Below are 20526 nucleotides of genomic sequence, written 5' to 3'. Positions count from 1 at the left end.
AGAATTAGGTCAGGACATTTACTAGGTCATTCCAAAACGTCAAATGTGTTGCTTTTTAAACATTTTCATGTAGACTTGATGTGTGTTTTTGATCATTGCCTTGCTGCATGACCCAGCTACACTTCAGCTGTAGCTCACAGAGCAGAATTTATGGTTCCTTCTATTAATTAACCCATCAGAGTCTAAACTCTGTCTAAGCTGGGGGAGGGGTGGGGAGGGGGGTCTACTAAGCTATATGGAATGTTTTTTAGAAGATCATACCAAGGATCATTTAGCTATTTGATTTAGAATGTTAAGACCCCTTGAAGTATCAAAGAATATATCAAATGTTTTTTTGATTAAGAATATTTTTGGGCCTTACTGCTATTAGCCCATACAAACGCATTGAATAACAGATTCACTACATAGAACAACAGATACTCCCCAAAAAATATCAAAAGGAAGATTATTCTGAAGTTCCTCTCCTATATCTGAGAGACATAAACAGATTAGAAAACGTTTCTCTTTTTCTGACATGTATTTAACCCATTATTTTTGGCACTAAACAGTCTAAGGCTGGGGGTTGGGGGGTTCTACTAAGCTATATGGAATTGAAGGTAATACCATGGATCCTTTAGCTATTTAATTTAGAATGTTAAGACCCCTTGAAGTATTCACCCCAAAATATATATTTGATGGAGAAAAAAAAATGGGCCTTACAAGCGCATTGAATATCAGATTTACTACATATCAAAACTAAGTTTGTTTTGAAGTGTCTCTCCTATATCTGAGAGATATAAGAAAGATCAGGACACATATATATATATATATATATATATATATATATATATTTTTTTTTTTACATGTATTTAACCTCATATTTTGAGCATTAACACATAGCCCTGAGGTCTGAGCCCTTGTACTAGAAATATAACATTATATTCACTAACAGTCATAGAAATCACAGAGGAATTTGCATTGGTCCTGAACATAAATACATTCTGTACACACACAAAAACAATTGCTGTATTGTTCCTCACTTTGTATATTTAATGTCTAAATCCAATGTAAAAAATATGGAGAAGTATAATAGTTTACCTTTAATGTAAATAATAAATATACACGTAGATCCTATTTACACCATCTGAGGTGTTTGTGTTGTGCCCACCATAGTTTGAGACACAGCATACTCTTGTATGCAGGGTGGGTGTCATTTCAATCATAGAAATATAATGTATAGAATGGACATATCCCTTCATACCGCTGCAATTTAGTTGGTACATCATTGAAGTTTAAATTGAATGGAAATTTTAACTTCCAAGTACTACCACAAAGATGGCCGCTGGTCCACCTGTAATGAGTTTTATAAGACAATCGTTCTACAACACCTTGCTATGAAAGTAGCTTGCAACATAGTTTCAATATTTCATCACGTCATGTAAAGACATCTTAACAGGGAAACGGTATCAACGGCGAGTTGAATGCCTGGTCTTGAGTCAGCTCAGTTGTCCTACAACACAATATTCTATAACTGGCAAGTTTTGTCTCGTCTCGTCTCTTATTATGTCTTGTGTTAGATCTTTCACGGGGGACAAATTCCAGAACTACTGATATGGTGTAGGCTACATGTGGACATTGCACAAACATCATCCTGCTTTAGTGTTATAAACAAAAACATCTATGAGTGTGATTGTGTAACAAAGACAAAAATGTTATGCTGTAAATATCATATCAATGTGCTTATAAAGACAGTATGTAAACACGTACCAAGCAAATAAAAATAAGGTACAGCTTTAGCTATCTAAATGGCATTCTATTTGTCAAATTTTCCAAATCTTAAGGATTTGGCTGTCTAACCACACACTGACATGCACAGCTCTCGGGTGAGGTTAAGTCTTCAAATCTCCAGTGGGTGAAGTCCCTTCCATATAATCTATGTAATGTATTACAGGTTATGGACCCATGGAGGCAGGAGCGGTGGAGTGCATGACACTTCATTCTGGATATGACAGAGTTTGCCTTGGCCCATTGGTCCAGCTGGCAAAGGCCAGTAACCAGCAACTACAGGCAGATGTGTGATGCAGGAGAATGGCACTCTTCTCATACCACTGTGTAGCAGTGGTGACTCGTCATTCTCCTACCCACCTGTTTTGAGCCCCACATTTTTATATTTTATATTATTATAATATATATATCTATATATCTATATATATATATATATATATATATATATATATATAGAGAGAGAGAGAGAGAGAGAGAGAGAGAGAGAGAGAGAGAGAGAGAGAGAGAGTTAAGGTCGGAAGTTTACATACACTTAGGTTGGAGTCATTAAAACTCGTTTTTCAACCACTCCACAAATTTCTTGTTGACAAACTATAGTTCTTGCAAGTTGGTTAGGACAACTACTTTGTGCATGACACATAATTTTTCCAACAATTTTTCCAACAATTGTTTACAGACAGATTATTTCACCGTATCACAATTCCAGTGGGTCAGAAGTTTACATACACTAAGTTGACTGTGCCTTTAAACAGCTTGGAAAATTCCAGAAATGGCTTTAGAAGCTTCTGCTAGGCTAATTGACATCATTTGAGTCAATTAGAGGTGTACCTGTGGATGTATTTCAAGGCCTACCTTCAAACTCAGTGCCTCTTTGCTTGATATCATGGGGAAATCAAAAGAAATCAGCCAAGACCGCAGAAAAAAAATTGTAGACCTCCACAAGTCTGGTTCATCCTTGGGAGCAATTTCCAAATGCCTGAAGGTACCACGTTCATCTGCACAAACAATAGTATGCAAGTATAAACACCAATGAACTACGCAGCCGTCATACCGCTCAGGAAGGAGATGCGTTATGTCTCCTAGAGATGAACGTACTTTGGTGCAAAAAGTGCAAATCAATCCCAGAACAACAGCAAAGGACCTGATGAAGATGCTGGAGGAAACAGGTGCAGAAGTATCTGTATCCACAGTAAAATGAGTCCAATATCGACATAACCTGAAAGGCCGCTCAGCAAGGAAGCAGCCACTGCTCCAAAACCGCAACAAAAAATCCAGACTATGGTTTGCAACTGCGCATGGGGACAAAGATCGTACTTTTTGGAGAAATGTCCTCTGGTCTGATGAAACAAAATTAGAACTGTTTGGCCATAATGACCATTGTTATGTTTGGAGGCAAAAGGGGGAGGCTTGCAAGCCGTCATGTTGTGGGGGTGCTTTGCTGCAGGAGGGACTGGTGCACTTCACAAAATAGATGGCATCATGTGGCAGGAAAATTATGTGGATATATTGAAGCAACATCTCAAGACATCAGTCTTAAAGGTTAAAGCTTGGTCGCAAATGGGTCTTCCAAATGGACAATGACCCCAAGCATACTTCCAAAGTTGTGGAAAAATGGCTTACGGACAACAAAGTCAAGGTATTCGAGTGGCCATCCCAAAGCCCTGACCTCAATCCCATAGAAAATGTGTGGGCAGAACTGAAAAAGCATGTGTGAGCAAGGAGGCCTACAAACCTGACACAGTTACACCAGCTCTGTCAGGAGGAATGGGCCAAAATTTACCCAACTAATTGTTGGAAACTTGTGGAAGGCTACCTGAAACGTTTGACCCAAGTTAAACAATTTAAAGGCAATGCTACCAAATACTAATTGAGTGCATGTAAACCTCTGACCCACTGGGAATATGATGAAAGAAATAAAAGCTGAAATAAATCATTCTCTCTACTATTATTCTGACATTTCATATTCTTAAAATGAAGTGGTGATCCTAACTGACCTAAGACAGGGAATTTTTACTAGGATTAAATGTCAAGAATTGTGAAAAACTGAGTTTAAATGTATTTGGCTAAGGTCTATGTAAACTTCCGACTTCAACTGTATATCCTTGAGTTAATAAAGCTGCATTCAAATATAGTCACTTTTTTGTTTTCTTGTGTAAGGCAGCTCCAAAATGCAGGTCTTTCAGCCTAGCTCAGTGCTTTCTGTGGTGGTGGGAAAAATAGGAGCAAAAAAGTGAGCATTGCGCTGTGATTGGCTCAGTGTTCTGTCTCTCATGGGGACACTATGTCAGGGGGACATTGAAAATGTAAGGGTAGACATTGAAAATGTAACCCCTTTGGATCCTGCCATATAGTTATAATACAAGTGCCCAAGAAGGCTGAAGGTCTTTGGCCACAGATATAGTAGCTTTGACTGGACTGATCATGTCAACATCTTACTTTCAAAATCATAGCTAGCAGTCATCATCATGAATCAAGTAAACAATCTACTGGCAAATCCTTTTTAATGCTTGTCATATGAAGAGAGATAATGAAGAGAAATGATAGATAAAACATATCGGTGCTCATCAGCCATTAGACATAAACGTTACACAACAAGTTGGAAATCGCAAATTCAACAGTGAGTGGTTTGGAAGGAATCGGTGAATTGCAAATGGGAAGTCGGGAATAAACGAGCTCAGACTGGGAAAAAAACGTTTTGAACGGTCATCCAACTCGGAATGGTAAATCTGGCCTCTTTCTCTTTGATGACAAAATTTGTCCACAACGGACCACCACGCCACATTCCTGTTCAAGTGAGTCCAAAAATATCTTATATTCTTCTGCATAAATTGTGTAATATGCCTGGAAGATATGTATACTCTATCTAAGAAAGTAATACAAAGTGTATGTTGTGTAGTAATCTGTTAGTAGCCCATGTGCTTCACCCTAAAAATGTGGTCTATTTTCAGCTCTTCATTTTTCCTAACGTTACTGTTCTGACTCGGTGGTGCACATGTAGCCTATAATCTGTTTTTGAGAAATGTCATCGTCGAATATTGTAAGAGCGTTCATTGTCTACTTATATGCTCCCTTTATTTATCCTACGGTTCTGACGTGGTGTACAGGGAAAATACTGTAAGAGCAGCCCATGTTCTGCATTCTGTCAATGTACATTTCAAAAGTGCTGAACACATAGTTATATTGACTACTTTCGTCTTAGCTTGCTCATTAATGCCTTAATCGAAATTACAGAATGCCTCTTATCCGCTCGTTGTTCCCTTATGCCATAGTTTGTACATCTCAAATTTCCGTAGGAACCACATTTGTTTAAGCAAGTCAGCTGTATCAGCTATGTTTTTTAAAAAGGCAGTAAACAAAGCTGAATTAACTGTTTCGCTGCCAGACAAGGCTCTAAAGATAGCCAGGTCTAGCGGTGGTAAGGATTCACTTCATGGTGCTGAAAAGAAAGCTCTGCTATTGGGACAGCTTTATGTAGGCCCAAACAGTTTGTGCGCACTGCTTGTCACCATTATAGTGAAACAAATTAATTGTTTAGTGTTGTGTTGTGTAGTGGGTTTGCTGGCATGCATCCCCAATTTTGGGGGGGAGTTTGCACCTCCAAGATTTACATGCTAAAATCGCCACTGCTCTGTACGTTACTAACCAATTCATAGCTTCCTCCAGGAGGAAGCTTTGTATCGTCAGTAGCCTACAGAGTAATATGAGAAGAATGCAATTGCTAAACTTATGTAGATATTCTAAACAAAATGTTTTGATAACTTTCAAGTGTGGCAGTTCCACACTTCACATAATACAGTAGAAGCAGTGTTCTGCTAATATATCTATGTGCAAATATGACACTTTCCTGTATGCTGTACCTTTTGGTTACTGGCCCAACGTTCTTAACCACTAGGCTACCAGCCAAAATGACATCAGTCACATCAACCCGACGTGTTCTCACCTCGTCATGGTAAGGTTGGTAGCCTAGTCTCATCAATGGTAAATGTTATTCTCTGTGAAGTCTCCACCCATGTCATAGAATATGTAGTCTATAGACAGCCCCCTCATTCGCAATGTCTTGCATAACTGACATCATCAGCCATGCACAGCATCTCCCGATTTATACATACATTAATGGAGTTTTATATTCAACTAAAGCCAGTGAAGATAGCGGATCTTCATCTCACTTCGTCACAGTGTCTAACAATTAAGAATGAATATCATTGATTTCCAGTAAGCAACATTTTTTGAAATTATATATTTTCAACAGCAAAACTGTCGCCATTTAACCAGTTTTGCACATAGGTTTGTTGTTCACGTCAAAATGAAGGTGTTCAGTTGCCTTACTGTAAACGTCTGTGTTTTGATCATATTCTATGTTTCAATGCCAAACTATAATTCAGACAAACACTTGTGACGTTCAAATAATTAATTAATATTGACAGAGAACACTGATGGGTTTGATAATTTACTTGTTGCATGAATAAACTCAAACACTCTTTTTCATGACAAATTGTAAATCAATTAGTAATACATTTCCATTCCATCTTGTGTACTGCTACTAATTGTAAATTATGTGAAACTATACAGAACTATGTGCTTTATTAATAAACCAATAGGATATTTATGTCCTGGATATCAAAATGCAATCAAAGGAAAAGTAAGCAAGAAACTACATTAATGCATAGACACAAAAATAAAGCAAATATATGCATGCAAGCCTAAATAATGCCACCAACTCCCTTTCCTTCTCTACTCGCTCTCTCTGTCTGTATGTCCCTCTTATTCCCTCCCCTCTCTCTCTCTCCCCTCTCTCTCACACACACTCCTCTCTCCCTTCCTCCCCTCTCACTCAAACACTCTCTCTTATTCCCACTCCTCTCTCTCTCTATCTTCCCTACCTCTCTTTTCCTCCCTCTCCTCTCTCTGTCCATTGTATGTCCTGCAGTCTCTCCTCTGCACTTGCGGCAGTGCTCATATCGTCACTTATCTAAATGGGATCTTTGCCTCACTATCTGATACAGGCAGACAGGAGGTGAGAGCTTCCCGGTTTCCTCCTCTATCCCTCCTCCATATTTGTTTTCCAAAACAGGGATATGTTGTACACAGTCACAGCGTTTGCCTAAGATGCTTTCAGCTGAGACACAGGACCCATCATAGAGTCACAGAGATAGCAGCAACCATTTTTTTATGACACTAATATCAAGTGCGTGGAGCCTGCAGGAGGAGAAATTCTTATTGCGTTAATGCACAAGTCAAAGATAAAGATGAGAAGGAAATCAAGTGCCTCCAGATTTCTTTTCAGTCCCTCGAGGATTCTGCGATGGCATTTTTTTTTTTTTTGCTAAATCAACAATTCCCTGCATATTGTGCGAGGCCTTGGACATTTTACCAATCACCACACTATTTCTGCATAAACCAGTAAAATCATTGCAATATTATAGCATAAAAGTGCAATATTACAGCATCGCAGCGCAAAAAGAGAGCTCTGCACATTTACTGCATAATATGTTTCATTCAAGCCATACGTCAACAAACTAATTGGACAAAATCATTGCATATTGCCATGCAAAATGTCAGAATTGGCACATCTAAATAAAGCATTTATGCCTGCAAATATCACAGAAAATCCCCACGAAATCCTGGAAGGACTGGCTAATGAATGCCACAGTGTGAATGCCATTACGTTGCATGAGTGCCTCCTTTCATGCCGTTAGAGGAGATAATCTTTATACGGCACATATTTAGACTATGGTTTATACAAAGTAGCCTTTTGTGGGGTTTTTCTTATTCAGCAGCAATACATTAATGTATGGTAATTGGGCACCAGCTCCACGAGCACTCCAATGCCATTTGCTAGTTAGAACAAATGCTTGAGCTCTTGTGAAACATTTGTTCCATTTGCACACACACACAGACACAAACACACCCTCCCTTTAAGAAAAACAGACTTACGTGTTCTGAAGCGGTGGTGTGGGCGTGTGGCTGGACCTTTCACAGAGCGTCCAGGGTTCCAGCGCCCGGTGGGCTTGGCTGGGGGAGGTGGTGGAGAAGTGGGCGATTGCACCTTGGTTGTGGCTTTGGTAGTTGTTGATGTTGGACTAGGTTGTGAGTTCGGGGGGTCCTTATCCTTACGACCGTTTCCCGTGTTGCCGTTCTGCTGTACCGTGGTGCTGTGCGGGGTCATCTCTTTACCCCCAGGCAGGACAAGTCGAGTGGTGCGGGTAGTGGTGGTGGTGCCCATCACGTGGGTGCCACTGCCGATCCGGTTGTGGAGGTGCGGGGCCGAGTGGTTGGAGGGCAGCACAAATCGAGTTCTCGGGGCTGGGGCCGTGCCATCGGACGCTAGAGGGTTGGTGGTGGAAGTCGTGGTCATAGTGTCTGGTCGTTTGGGCAGGGCGCTGGGTTCATAGAGAAAGATGGGATCCTGCCCTATGCCTTTGGCATCCACCAGGTCCGTGGGCAGATAGTCTTGAATGGAGCCCACTACAATCCATTTAAGCAGCATTAGACTGAGGCCAAGGCCCACAAAGCCCATCACCAAGGGCACCGCACACAGCCAGGTCTGCTGGCGGGACCACACGGCACAGGGCCCACAGCGAAGAGGCCCCGGGGCCCGAGGGGAGGCCTGTTCGTCCCCGGGTTCCTCCAGGGTCATGGCCCCCAGAGTGCTCGTTCCTGAGTGCTCACTCATCCTGCCGATGCCGTTAAAGTTCAGGGGTCAAACCGGAGGCCCAATGACAAAAGGGCGCAAACGAGACAGGGGATGGGGAACAGAACCAACAGTGGGCATCTTACCAATGCACCCACACAAAATGTCTACATTTATACCCACACACACATAGACACAAGAAGGCACCCACAGACACGTACAAGTAATTACAAGCCAAGCAGCTCACGAGGATGCACACGTAAGCAAATATACACTCCCTCTGGCGCAGAGCTAGCTAAGTACACACACAAACAAACACACAAACAAACAGACACACAGGTTGGACATGGATAGGTGAGGATGCTGAACGGAGGGGGCGAGCCACGCTGTAGTTAGGTGGTAACGAAACAACGGTAAATCCCAAGATACTTCACTCCCGTATGAGGAAAAAAGCTGATGAAAAAGGCAGGCAGGAGAACATCGATTCACGGTGTGGCAAGCTTCAGACCATAGCTGTAAATCCCGTGTGTGTGTCAATGAGAAACAAACCTCCTCTGCGGCTCCAACTCACTGCTTCTCAATGGCACTCTGATCCACGGCCCTCGATTCCTTTTCCTCTGTGGCTCTGAGGGGTTGCCCTCTTTTTATTTCTCAGGTGTTTTATATAGGCTCCAGTCCAGGGGCTTCCTCTACAGTATTCTTCCCTACCTTGGGTCAGCCTCCCCCTTGCTGTCCTTCCAGGCAGCCCCGTGCAGCGTTGTTTTAGCTGTAGTGGTGAACGGTAATCCTGCATGAAGAGAGCCAGTGGAACTGGAGAGAGAGTGGGGGAGAGGATCTGTCTGGATGTGGCTGGTGGGGCGGAAGAGGGGGGGGGTAAATCCAACTGATCCCCATCCAATCCCTTTCCCCTCAGATCTCCTGGACTGTCCGTCTTTCTCCAGCTGTCTGTCCACCGCCTGTCATTGTGGTAGAAAAATCTGAAAGCCTTGGCTGCTTGTTTGCTACATCAGTCCGCTACATTCCCACATTGCCGAAGGAGGTGAGAGTGGGAGAGTGAGCGACAGCAAGGGAAACAGAGAGAGCAAGAAAGAGGAGGGGAGGGGGAAGAGTGCTGCTCTGAAAAACTGATGCGGCTGCTGTTCTTGAAGGCTGCCTACTGGGAGAGATAGAAAGATTTGCTCACTCCGCTGTGAGTGATGTGGGCTCCACGGCTCTCGACCAGCGCTTTCCTCCCTTTCACTCTCAGCAGGATTCCAGACTGACAAACAACAACAGCCCCATCCCTTCTCCGACACACTGCGTGCGTGCGCCCTTGTAAGCTTTTGCTTGTGAAAGCGAGATAGAGGCAGAGACCACACTGCCTTCCCTATCACTGTTAAATGAAAGTGAGGGCGAGAGAGAGTGAGAGAGAGAGAGCGAGAGAACGAAAGAGGAGGCAGAGATTCTGGGAGTAAGCTCTGCAGCAGCAGCGTAGACAAGGGGGCAGCGCACAACACACCGTGTGGAGGAGAGAAGAGCTGCCACAGACACACCCCAGGAAACAGAGAGAGGGAGGGACGGAAGAAGTGGAAGAGAGAGAGGGAGAGGTAGTGAGGTGCTACATTCCCCCGATCTAACACCACCAGTGCGGGAGAAAAACAAACCAAACATTGGGCTCATCATTTATGGGTGGGTTAAAGCCTCCTTCAACCTTAAGTATTTTTTGTATTTTCTTAGGATCCGCATTAGTTGTTGTTCAAGCAGCTGCTGCTCTTTCTGGGATCCACAAAACACATAAAACATGACATAATACAGAACATCAATAGACAAGAACAGCTCAAAGATTGAACTACACAAATATGAAATAACAAACGTCCTACTGACACAGCACTGAGAGAAATATAGATACCCATTATTCTAGGCCTACATCCAAATACATGAATATATAACATTTTCATATATTCCATTTACATTCAGTGGCATCTATCAGTCACACGCATACATACTTCAATAAATATACATATGCCTACAAGTTATTTAGGTCAGATAGGGAAGAGGCATTGTGCTGTGACGTGTTGTTTTATTTGTTTTTTTTAAGCTAATTTGGTTGTTTACTTGAGTAATTTGAGATGGAAGGGTTTTCCATGTGATCATGGCTCAATCATGCAGTCAGTCTCTCCTCTACTTTGAGCCAAGAGACACTTGCATGCCTACTGTTGACAGCTGTGTGTACACTGAAGGGCCAGACGTGCTGCTCTGTTCTGGGCCAGCTGCAGCTTTCTAGGTTCTTCTTTGCAGCACTTGACCATATCACTGGGCAGTAGTCATGATTAGATCAAACAAAAGCCTGCAGGACTTGTTTGGTAGACTGTGGTGTTAAATATGCTGAGACAAACCTCTCAAATCAAAATCAAAGAACATTTTATTTGTCACATGCGCCGAATACAACAGGTGTTAGTTAACCTGTCACAGTCGTGTGTATAAGTGGCAGGGAAGTCAGGCGCAGGAGAATCAAAACTTGGTGGAATGGAATAGTTTAATAACTTAAAACACATAACTCCAAAACCATGAAATACAATGAAACAAAGTGGGTACGAGGACCCGTCGCGCACCAAATACAAAACACGAATACTGAACATAAAACAATCTTCTTACAAAGACATGAGGGGAAACAGAGGGTTAAATACACAACAGGTAATGAATGGGATTGAAACCAGGTGTGTAGGAAGACAAGTCAAAGCCACCACAATGCCAGGTCACTGACCTCCTCCCTATAGGCGGTCTCATCGTTATCGGTGATCAGGCCTAATCCCGGTTTTGTCTGCATACTTAATGATGGTGTTGGAGTTGTGCAATGGCCACACAGTCGTGGATGAATAGGGAGTACATGAGGTGAATAAGCACACACCCTTGAGGGGCACCCTTGTTGAGGATCAGTGTGACAGATGTGTTGTCACATACCCTTACCACCTGGTTGAGGCCCGTCAGCTATTGTCATAGGAGATGGTGGAAGAAACATTATGTACCAATATGTTACAAGCAACGCGAGAAAAAAAAACAGAATAGAAGTTTGTTAGGAGCCTGTAAAACGGAAGCAGCATCCCCTCCCGCGCCATTCTGCAGTCCCCTTCTTTACAACATTCTAATCAATATGCCTTGACCCTGACAACTTACAGTCTAAGGTGACACCAATAAGTTTAGTCTCCTCAACTTGCTCAACAGCTACATCATTCATTACCAGACTCAGCTGACGTCTAGAACATAAAGAATTAGTTGTACCGAATACAAAAGCTTTTAGTTTTTGCTATGTTCAGATCTAGTTTATTACCAGCTATCCATTCTAAAACTGATTTCACTTGCTGTGGTTGCTGAGGTGTATAATGTTGAATCATCAGCGTACATAGATAGACACATAGGTTTTGTTTAAGGCTAGTGGTAGCTCATTAGTAAAAATAGAGAAGAGTAAAGAGCCGTGACAGCTCACTTGCGGAATACCACACTTTAGATGTTTTACATTAGGGAGTGAATGTTAATTATTATGGAGAATGTCGGACTTCCCTGAAATGAAAATGGATGGCCTTCCCATTCAGCAAAATATATTTGACCTAAACGTTCCCTGAACGCTTAAAAAAAACAAGTGACCCTCCCCTGTACCCAAAATTATAATTAAACAAAGTAGATAGCAGAGAACACGTCTACCATTACCCACACTTTTTAGACAGACAGAGCCTTAGATATGCAGTTTTAGAAACAGTTTTTCACCCTGAAAGCATTACATGGCAATGCAGGAATTTTGAGAGCGCACGGGGCTGCGGACCCGAAGGTTGTGGGTTCGCAGACCAACCATAGACAAGTGTAGGGGTGGAAAAATCTTCTTTATAGTAAAAGCATTGCATGAATCTATCATTGTATTTGGAGGGCTGAGAAGAAAATAGCATTTTACAAAAACGTCATGCAATTCCACGTCACTTTACATATTAGCGGAATCTTTTTTTAATACCACACAAATTATCAAAATTACTGGCTAAGAATGGACAGAGCGATAGGCCTATGTGTTCATCTTATCATATCACTCCAATGCCAAATCAGTGAGTCTTGTTCGCAATGAAACTGTCCCTGTTTGCAAACAATAAAATCTGAGACATCATAAGGAATATGAGCATGGTTCTTTCAAAAGTTAAGACCTACCTTTCCAGCACAGACAGAGTAGGCCTACAGACGCAGAAAAATGTAATTGCTGGCTATTCTTCTTAACTCAATGAGAGAAGGTCAAAAATGTTTCCCTAAAAGCCATCTGGGTATTTTACAGCTTGTTACTAGCATAAAACACTGCGGACCAAAGCACTATTATAGATCACGCTATACGTTGCATTCGGAAAGTATTCAGACCCCTTGATTTTTTTCAACATTTTGTTACATTACAGCCTTATTCTAAAACGGATTAAATTGTTATTTTCCCTCATCAATCTACACACAATACCCCATAATGACAAAGCAAAAACTGTTTGTTTTTTAATGTTTGCAAATGTGTATATATATACACATATAAATAAATATAGGCGGTTTAGAACACCTACTCATTCAAGGGTTTTTCTTTATTTGTACTATTTTGACTATGAGATAACATATATGGAATCATGTAGTAACCAAAAATATGGCTATTCTTCAAATAGCCACCCTTTGCCTTGATGACAGCTTTGCACATTTTTGCATTCTCTCAACCAGCTTCACCTGGAATGCTTTTCCAACAGTCTTGAAGGAGTTCCCACAAATGCTGAGCACTTGTTGGCTGCTTTTCCTTCACTATACAGTTTGACTTATCCCAAACCATCTCAATTTGGTTGAGGTCAGGGGGATTGTGGAGGCCAGGTCCTCTGATGCAGGTCCTCTGATTGGTAAAATAGCCGTTACACAGCCTGGAGGTGTGTTGGGTCATTGTCCTGTTGAAAAACAGGACAAAAAATGATAGTCCCACTAATTGCTGCAGAATGCTCTGGTAGCCATGCTGGTTGAGTGTGCCGGTTGGAAACAAAAATCTCAAATTTGGACAAATTTCCACCAGTCTAATGTCCATTGCTCATGTTTCTTGGCCCAAGCAAGTCTCTTCTTATCATTGTTGCCCTTTAGTAGTTGTTTCTTTGCAGCAATTGGACCATGAAGGCTTGATTCACACAGTCTCCTCTGAATAGTTGATGTTGAGATGTGTCTGTTACTTGAACTCTGTGAAGCATTTATTTGGGCTGCAATTTCTGAGGCTGGTAACTAAGAAACCTATCCTCTGCAGCAGAGATAACTCTGGGTCTTCCATTCCTGTGGCGGTCCTCATAAGAGCCAGTTTTTTTCATAGCACTTGATGGTTTATGCGACTGCACTTTCAAAGTTCTTGAAATGTTCCGTATTGACTGACCTTCATGTCTTAAAGTAATGATGGACTGTCATTTCTCTTTGCTTATTTGAGCTGTTCTTTCCAATAATATGGACTTGGTCTTTTACCAAATAGGGCTAACTTCTATATACCCCCTACCATGTCACAACACAACTGATTGGCTCAAACGCATTAAGAATGAAAACAAATCCACAAATTAACTTTTAAGAAGGCACACCTGTTCATTCAAATGCATTCCAGGTGACTAATTCATGAAGCTGATTGAGAGAATGCCAAGAGTGTGCAAAGCTGTCATCAAGGCAAAGGGTGGCTATTTGAAGAATCTCAAATTTAAAATGTATTTTTATATTTGTTTAACACTTTTTTGGTTAATACATGATTCCATATCTGTTATTTCATAGTTTTGATGTATTCACTATTATCTACAATGTAGAAAATAGTAAAACATTATTAAAAACCCTTAAATGAATAGGTGTTCTAAAACTTTTTAAGTTGTCACGCCCTGACCTTAGATATCCTTATTATTCTCTATGTTTTGTTAAGTCAAATCAAATCAAATCAAATCAAATTTTATTTGTCACATACACATGGTTAGCAGATGTTAATGCGAGTGTAGCAAAATGCTTGTGCTTCTAGTTCCGACAATGCAGTAATAACAAGTAATCTAACTAACAATTCCAAAACTACTGTCTTGTACACAGTGTAAGGGGATAAAGAATATGTACATAAGGATATATGAATGAGTGATGGTACAGAGCAGCATAGGCAAGATACAGTAGATGGTATCGAGTACAGTATGTACAAATGAGATGAGTATGTAAACAAAGTGGCATAGTTTAAAGTGGCTAGTGATACATGTATTACATAAGGATACAGTCGATGATATAGAGTACAGTATATACGTATGCATATGAGATGAATAATGTGGGGTAAGTAACATTATATAAGGTAGCATTGTTTAAAGTGGCTAGTGATATATTTACATCATTTCCCATCAATTCCCATTATTAAAGTGCCTGGAGTTGAGTCAGTGTCAGTGTGTTGGCAGCAGCCACTCAGTGTTAGTGGTGGCTGTTTAACAGTCTGATGGCCTTGAGATAGAAGCTGTTTTTCAGTCTCTCGGTCCCAGCTTTGATGCACCTGTACTGACCTCGCCTTCTGGATGATAGCGGGGTGAACAGGCAGTGGCTCGGGTGGTTGATGTCCTTGATGATCTTTATGGCCTTCCTGTGACATCGGGTGGTGTAGGTGTCCTGGAGGGCAGGTAGTTTGCCCCCGGTGATGCGTTGTGCAGACCTCACTACCCTCTGGAGAGCCTTACGGTTGAGGGCGGTGCAGTTGCCATACCAGGCGGTGATACAGCCCGCCAGGATGCTCTCGATTGTGCATCTGTAGAAGTTTGTGAGTGCTTTTGGTGACAAGCCGAATTTCTTCAGCCTCCTGAGGTTGAAGAGGCGCTGCTGCGCCTTCTTCACGATGCTGTCTGTGTGAGTGGACCAATTCAGTTTGTCTGTGATGTGTATGCCGAGGAACTTAAAACTTGCTACCCTCTCCACTACTGTTCCATCGATGTGGATAGGGGGGTGTTCCCTCTGCTGTTTCCTGAAGTCCACAATCATCTCCTTAGTTTTGTTGACGTTGAGTGTGAGGTTATTTTCCTGACACCACACTCCGAGGGCCCTCACCTCCTCCCTGTAGGCCGTCTCGTCGTTGTTGGTAATCAAGCCTACCACTGTTGTGTCGTCCGCAAACTTGATGATTGAGTTGGAGGCGTGCGTGGCCACGCAGTCGTGGGTGAACAGGGAGTACAGGAGAGGGCTCAGAACGCACCCTTGTGGGGCCCCAGTGTTGAGGATCAGCGGGGAGGAGATGTTGTTGCCTACCCTCACCACCTGGGGGCGGCCCGTCAGGAAGTCCAGTACCCAGTTGCACAGGGCGGGGTCGAGACCCAGGGTCTCGAGCTTGATGACGAGCTTGGAGGGTACTATGGTGTTGAATGCCGAGCTGTAGTCGATGAACAGCATTCTCACATAGGTATTCCTCTTGTCCAGATGGGTTAGGGCAGTGTGCAGTGTGGTTGAGATTGCATCGTCTGTGGACCTATTTGGGCGGTAAGCAAATTGGAGTGGTCAGGGTGTGACTCGGGTGGGAAATTCTATGTCTTCTGTTTCTTTGTTTTTGGCCGAGTGTGGTTCCCAATCAGAGGTAGCTGTCTATCGTTGTCTCTGATTGGGAATCATACTTAGGCAGCCCTTTTTCCCACCATTAGGTTGTGGGATCTTTTTTTCTGTTTAGTTTCTTAGCCTGACAGAACTGTGCACTTTCATTTTCGCGTTTGTTATTTTGTTGAAGTGTTTTTGAATGAAATAATCATGAACACTTTCCACGCTGCGCTTTGGTCTACTCTTCCTACCACCAACGAGAGCCGTTACACAGGTATTGTATATATCACAGTTTCATAAGTATTCCGATCGTTTACTTTATTGAAGCACCTAGCAGCGATTACAGCCTTTTTGGGTATGATGCTTCAAGCTTGTTCAAAATCACTTAACTTTTGTGTTGCCAAGACAAGGTTCTTGTCTTGGCACCACACTGTCAGGTCTCTGACCTCCCTATAGTCTCATCGTTGTTATAGTCTCATCGTTGTCAGTGATCAGGCCTACCACTGTTGTGTCGTCAGCAAATGTAATGAGGGTGTTGGAGTTGTGCTTGGCCACGCAGTCGTGTGTGTGTGTGAACAGGAAGGGACTAAGCACACACCCCTGAGGGGCCCCCGTGTTGAGGATGAGCATAGCAGATGTGTTGTTGCCTAGCCTTACCACCTGGGGGGCGGCCCGTCATGAAGTCCAGGATCCAGTTGCAGAGGGAGGTGTTTAGTGATGAGCTTGTGGGCAATATGGTGTTGAACGCTGAGCTGTAGTCAATGAAGGAGCATTCTGACATAGGTGTTCCTTTTGTACAGGTGGGAAAGAACCGCGTGGAGTGCGATTGAGATTGTGTCGTCTGTGAATCTGTTGGGGCGGTATTTGAATTGGAGTGGCTCTATGGTTTCCAGGATGATGGTGTTGTGAGCCATGACCAGCCTTTCAAAGCACTTCATGGCTACCGACGTGAGTGCTACCGGGGCGATAGTCATTTAGGAAGGTTACCTTCGCTATCTTGGGCACAGAGACTATGGTGGTCTGCTTGAAACATGTAGGTATTACAGACTCGTTCATGGAGAGGTTGAAAATGTCAGGGAAGACACTTGCTATTTGGTCTGTGCATACTCTGAGTACACATCCTGGTAATCCGTCTGGCCCTGCGGCCATGTGAATATTGACCTGTTTAAAGGGCTTGCTCACATCAGCTACAGAGATTGTGATCACAAAGTCATCTGGAACAGCTGGTGCTCTAAAATGGATTAAATCGTTTTTTTCCCCCTCAATCTACACACAATACCCGATAATGACAAAGCAAAAACAGGTTTTTAGAAATTTTAGTAAATGTGTATATATAAAATTAAAATAAACATAACAATTGCATAAATATTCAGACCCTTTACTCAGTACTTTGTTGAAGCACGTTTGGCAGCAATTACAGCCTCTACTCTTCTCTCATTCTTCTCTGCAGATCTTCTCAAATTCTGTCAGGTTGGATGGAAACGTCGCTGCACAGATATTTATGGCTCTCTCAAGAGATGTTCGATCAGGTTCAAGTCCAGGCTCTGGAAGAGGCACTCAATGATATTCAGAGACTTGTCTAAAAGCCACTACTGCGTTGTCTTGGCTGTGTGCTTAGGGTCGTTGTCCTGTTAGAAGGGGTACCTTTGCCCCAGTCTGAGGTCCTGAGCTCTCTGGAGCAGGATTTAATCAAGGATCTCGTTGTACTTTGATCCGTTTAGCTTTCCCTCGATTCTGACTATTCTCCCAATCCCTGCCGCTGAAAAACATCCCCACAGCATGATGCTGCAACCACCATGCTTCACCGTGGAGATGGTGCCAGGTTTCCTCCAGACGTGACGCTTGGCATTGAGGCCAAATGGTTCAATCTTGGTTTCATTATACCAGTAAATCTTGTTTCTCATGGTCTGAGAGTCTTTAGGTGCCTTTTGGCAAACTCCAAGTGGGCAGTCGTGACTTTTAATTGAGTAGTGGCTTCCGTCTGGCAACTCTACCATAAAGGCCTGATTGATGGAGTGCTGCAGAGATGGTTGTCCTTCTGGAAGATTCTCCCATCTCCACAGAGGAACTCTAGAGCTCTGTCAGAGTGACCACCGGGTTCTTGGTCACCTCCCTGACCAAGGCCCTTCTCCCCCGATTCCTCAGTTTGGCTGGGCGGCCAGCTCTAGGAAGAGTCTTGGTGGTTTCAAACTTCTTCCATTTAAGAATGACGGAGGCCACTGTGTTCTTGGGGGCCTTCAATGCTGCATACATTTTTGGGTACCTCTTTATTTTGTTGCCTTACAACCTGGAATTAAATATAACTTTGGGGGGGTTGTATCATTGTATTTACACAACATGCCTACCACTTTGAAGATGCTAAATATGTTATATTGTGAAACAAACAAGAAATAAGACAAAAAAACAGAACTTGAGCGTGCATAACTATTCACCCACCCAAAGTCAATAATTTGTAGAGCCACCTTTTGCAGTATTTACAGCTGCACGTCTATTAGCGTATGTCTCTATAAGCTTGGCAAATCTAGCCACTGGGATTTTTGCCCATTCTTCAAGGCAAAACTGCTCTGGTTCCTTCAAGTTGGATGGGTTCCGCTGGTGTAGAGCAATCTTTAAGTCATACCACAGATTCTCAATTGGATTGAGATCTGTGCTTTGACTAGGCCATTCCAAGACATGTATATGTTTCCCCTTAAACCACTCGAGTGTTGTTTTAACAGTATGCTTAGGGTCATTGTCCTGCTGGAAGGTGAAACTCCAACCCAGTCTCAAATCTCTGGATGATTGAAACAGGTTCCAAAATGTCCCTGTATGTAGCGCCATCCATAATTTCTTCAATTCTGACCAGTTTCCCAGTCCTTGCCAATGAAAAACATGGTGATGGTGTTCTTGGGATGATGAGAGGTGTTGGGTTTGCGCCAGACATAGCATTGCGCCAACATAGCATTTTCTTTGATGGCCAAAAATATACATTTTAGTCTCATCTGACCAGAGTCCCTTCCATATGTTTGGGGAGTCTCCCACATGCCTTTTGGAGAACACCAAACATGTTTGTTAATTTTTTCCTTTAAGCAATAGCTTTTTTCTGGCCACTCTTCCGTAAAGCTCAGCTCTGTGGAGTGCACGGCTTAAAGTGGTCCTATGGACAGATACTCCAATCTCGCTGTGGAGCTTTGCAGCTCCTTCAGGGTTATCTTTGGTCTCTGTTGCCTCTCTGATTAATGCCCTCCTTGCCTGGTCTGTGAGTTTTGGTGGGTGGCCCCCTCTTGGCAGGTTTGTTGTGGTGCCAAATTCATTCCATTTTTTAATAATGGATTTAATGGGGCTCCGTGGGATGTTCAAAGTTTCAAATATTTTTTTATAACCCAACCCTGATCTGTACTTATCTATAACTTTGTTCCTGACCTGTTTGGAGAGCTGCTTGGTCTTCATGGTGCCACTTGCTTGGTTGTGCCCCTTGCTTAATGGTGTTGCAGACCTTGGGCCTTTCAGAACAGGTGTATATATATTCTGAGATCATATGACACTTAAATTGCACACAGGTGGATTTCATTTCACTAATTGTGACTTCTGAAGGTAATTGGTTGAACCATATCTTATTTAGGGATACAAATTTATTTAAGGGTAAATACATACGCACGCACCATTTTTTTATTTTTGTATTTTTTTATTTTCTTGGAACAATTTATTTATTTATTCATTTTTTTATTTTTTTCACTTTGCCAATTACATGAAATTCAAATAAAAATCCATTTGAATTAGAGGTTGTAATGCAACAAAATAGGAAAAACACCAGTCAAGACTTTTGCAAGGCACTGTGTTTTACACACGTAATATTATGCCCATTACAATCTATGCAATTTTCAGGAATACATGATTTGTCAATAGTACTTTAAAACATGTGAATACAACAGTACACATTTAAATAATTACAATACAAAAACATTCTGATGGTGATTCCAGTGGCTCAGAAGTTTACATACACTAAGTTGACTGTACCTTTTAAACAGCCTGGAAAATTCAGAAAATTGATGTCATGGCTTTTGAAGCTTCTGCTAGGCTAATTGACATCATTTTAGTCAATTGGAGGTGTACCTGTGGATGTATTTGCATGGCCTACCTTCAAACACAGTGCCTCTTTGCTTGACATCATGGGAAAATTAAAATCATCCTTGGGAGCAATTTCCAAACGCCTGAAGGTACGACGTTCATCTGTACAAACAATAGTATGCAAGTATAAACACCATGGGACCATGCAGCCGTCATACCGCACAGGAAGGAGACGCGTTCTGTCTCCTAGAGATGAACGTACTTTGGTGCGAAAAGTGCAAATCAATCCCAGAACAACAGCAAAGGACCTTGTGAAGATGCTGGAGGAAACAAGTACAAAAATATCGATATCCACAGTAAAACGAGGAAGAAGCCACTGCTCCAAAACCACCATTAAAAAGCCAGACTACGGTTTTTCAACTGCACATGGGGACAAAGATCATACTTTCTGGAGAAATGTCCTCTGGTCTGATGAAACAAAAACAGAACTGCTTGGACATAATGACCATCGACATATTTGGAGGAAAAAGGGGGAGGCCTGCAAGCCGAAGAACACC

General features: G+C 42.3%; 1 protein-coding gene across 1 annotated transcript in view; it reads right to left on the bottom strand.

The window, feature by feature from the left end:
• Window positions 1–9853, bottom strand: part of nrg3b (neuregulin 3b) — a 428644-nt gene extending 418791 nt beyond the window's left edge. The window contains exon 1 of the mRNA XM_021565559.2: window positions 7699–9853. Coding sequence (XP_021421234.1) covers window positions 7699–8437 — 739 coding nt within the window. The 5' untranslated portion in view covers window positions 8438–9853. The remainder of the gene's footprint in view (window positions 1–7698) is intronic.
• Between the last annotated feature and the right edge of the window lie 10673 nt (window positions 9854–20526).

Source organism: Oncorhynchus mykiss, chromosome 16, assembly GCF_013265735.2.
Source record: "Oncorhynchus mykiss isolate Arlee chromosome 16, USDA_OmykA_1.1, whole genome shotgun sequence".
In the NCBI taxonomy this organism is placed as follows: Eukaryota; Metazoa; Chordata; class Actinopteri; order Salmoniformes; family Salmonidae; genus Oncorhynchus; species Oncorhynchus mykiss.
Note: the sequence above shows the minus strand (reverse complement) of the source record. Positions and strands in the feature narration are given on the sequence as shown.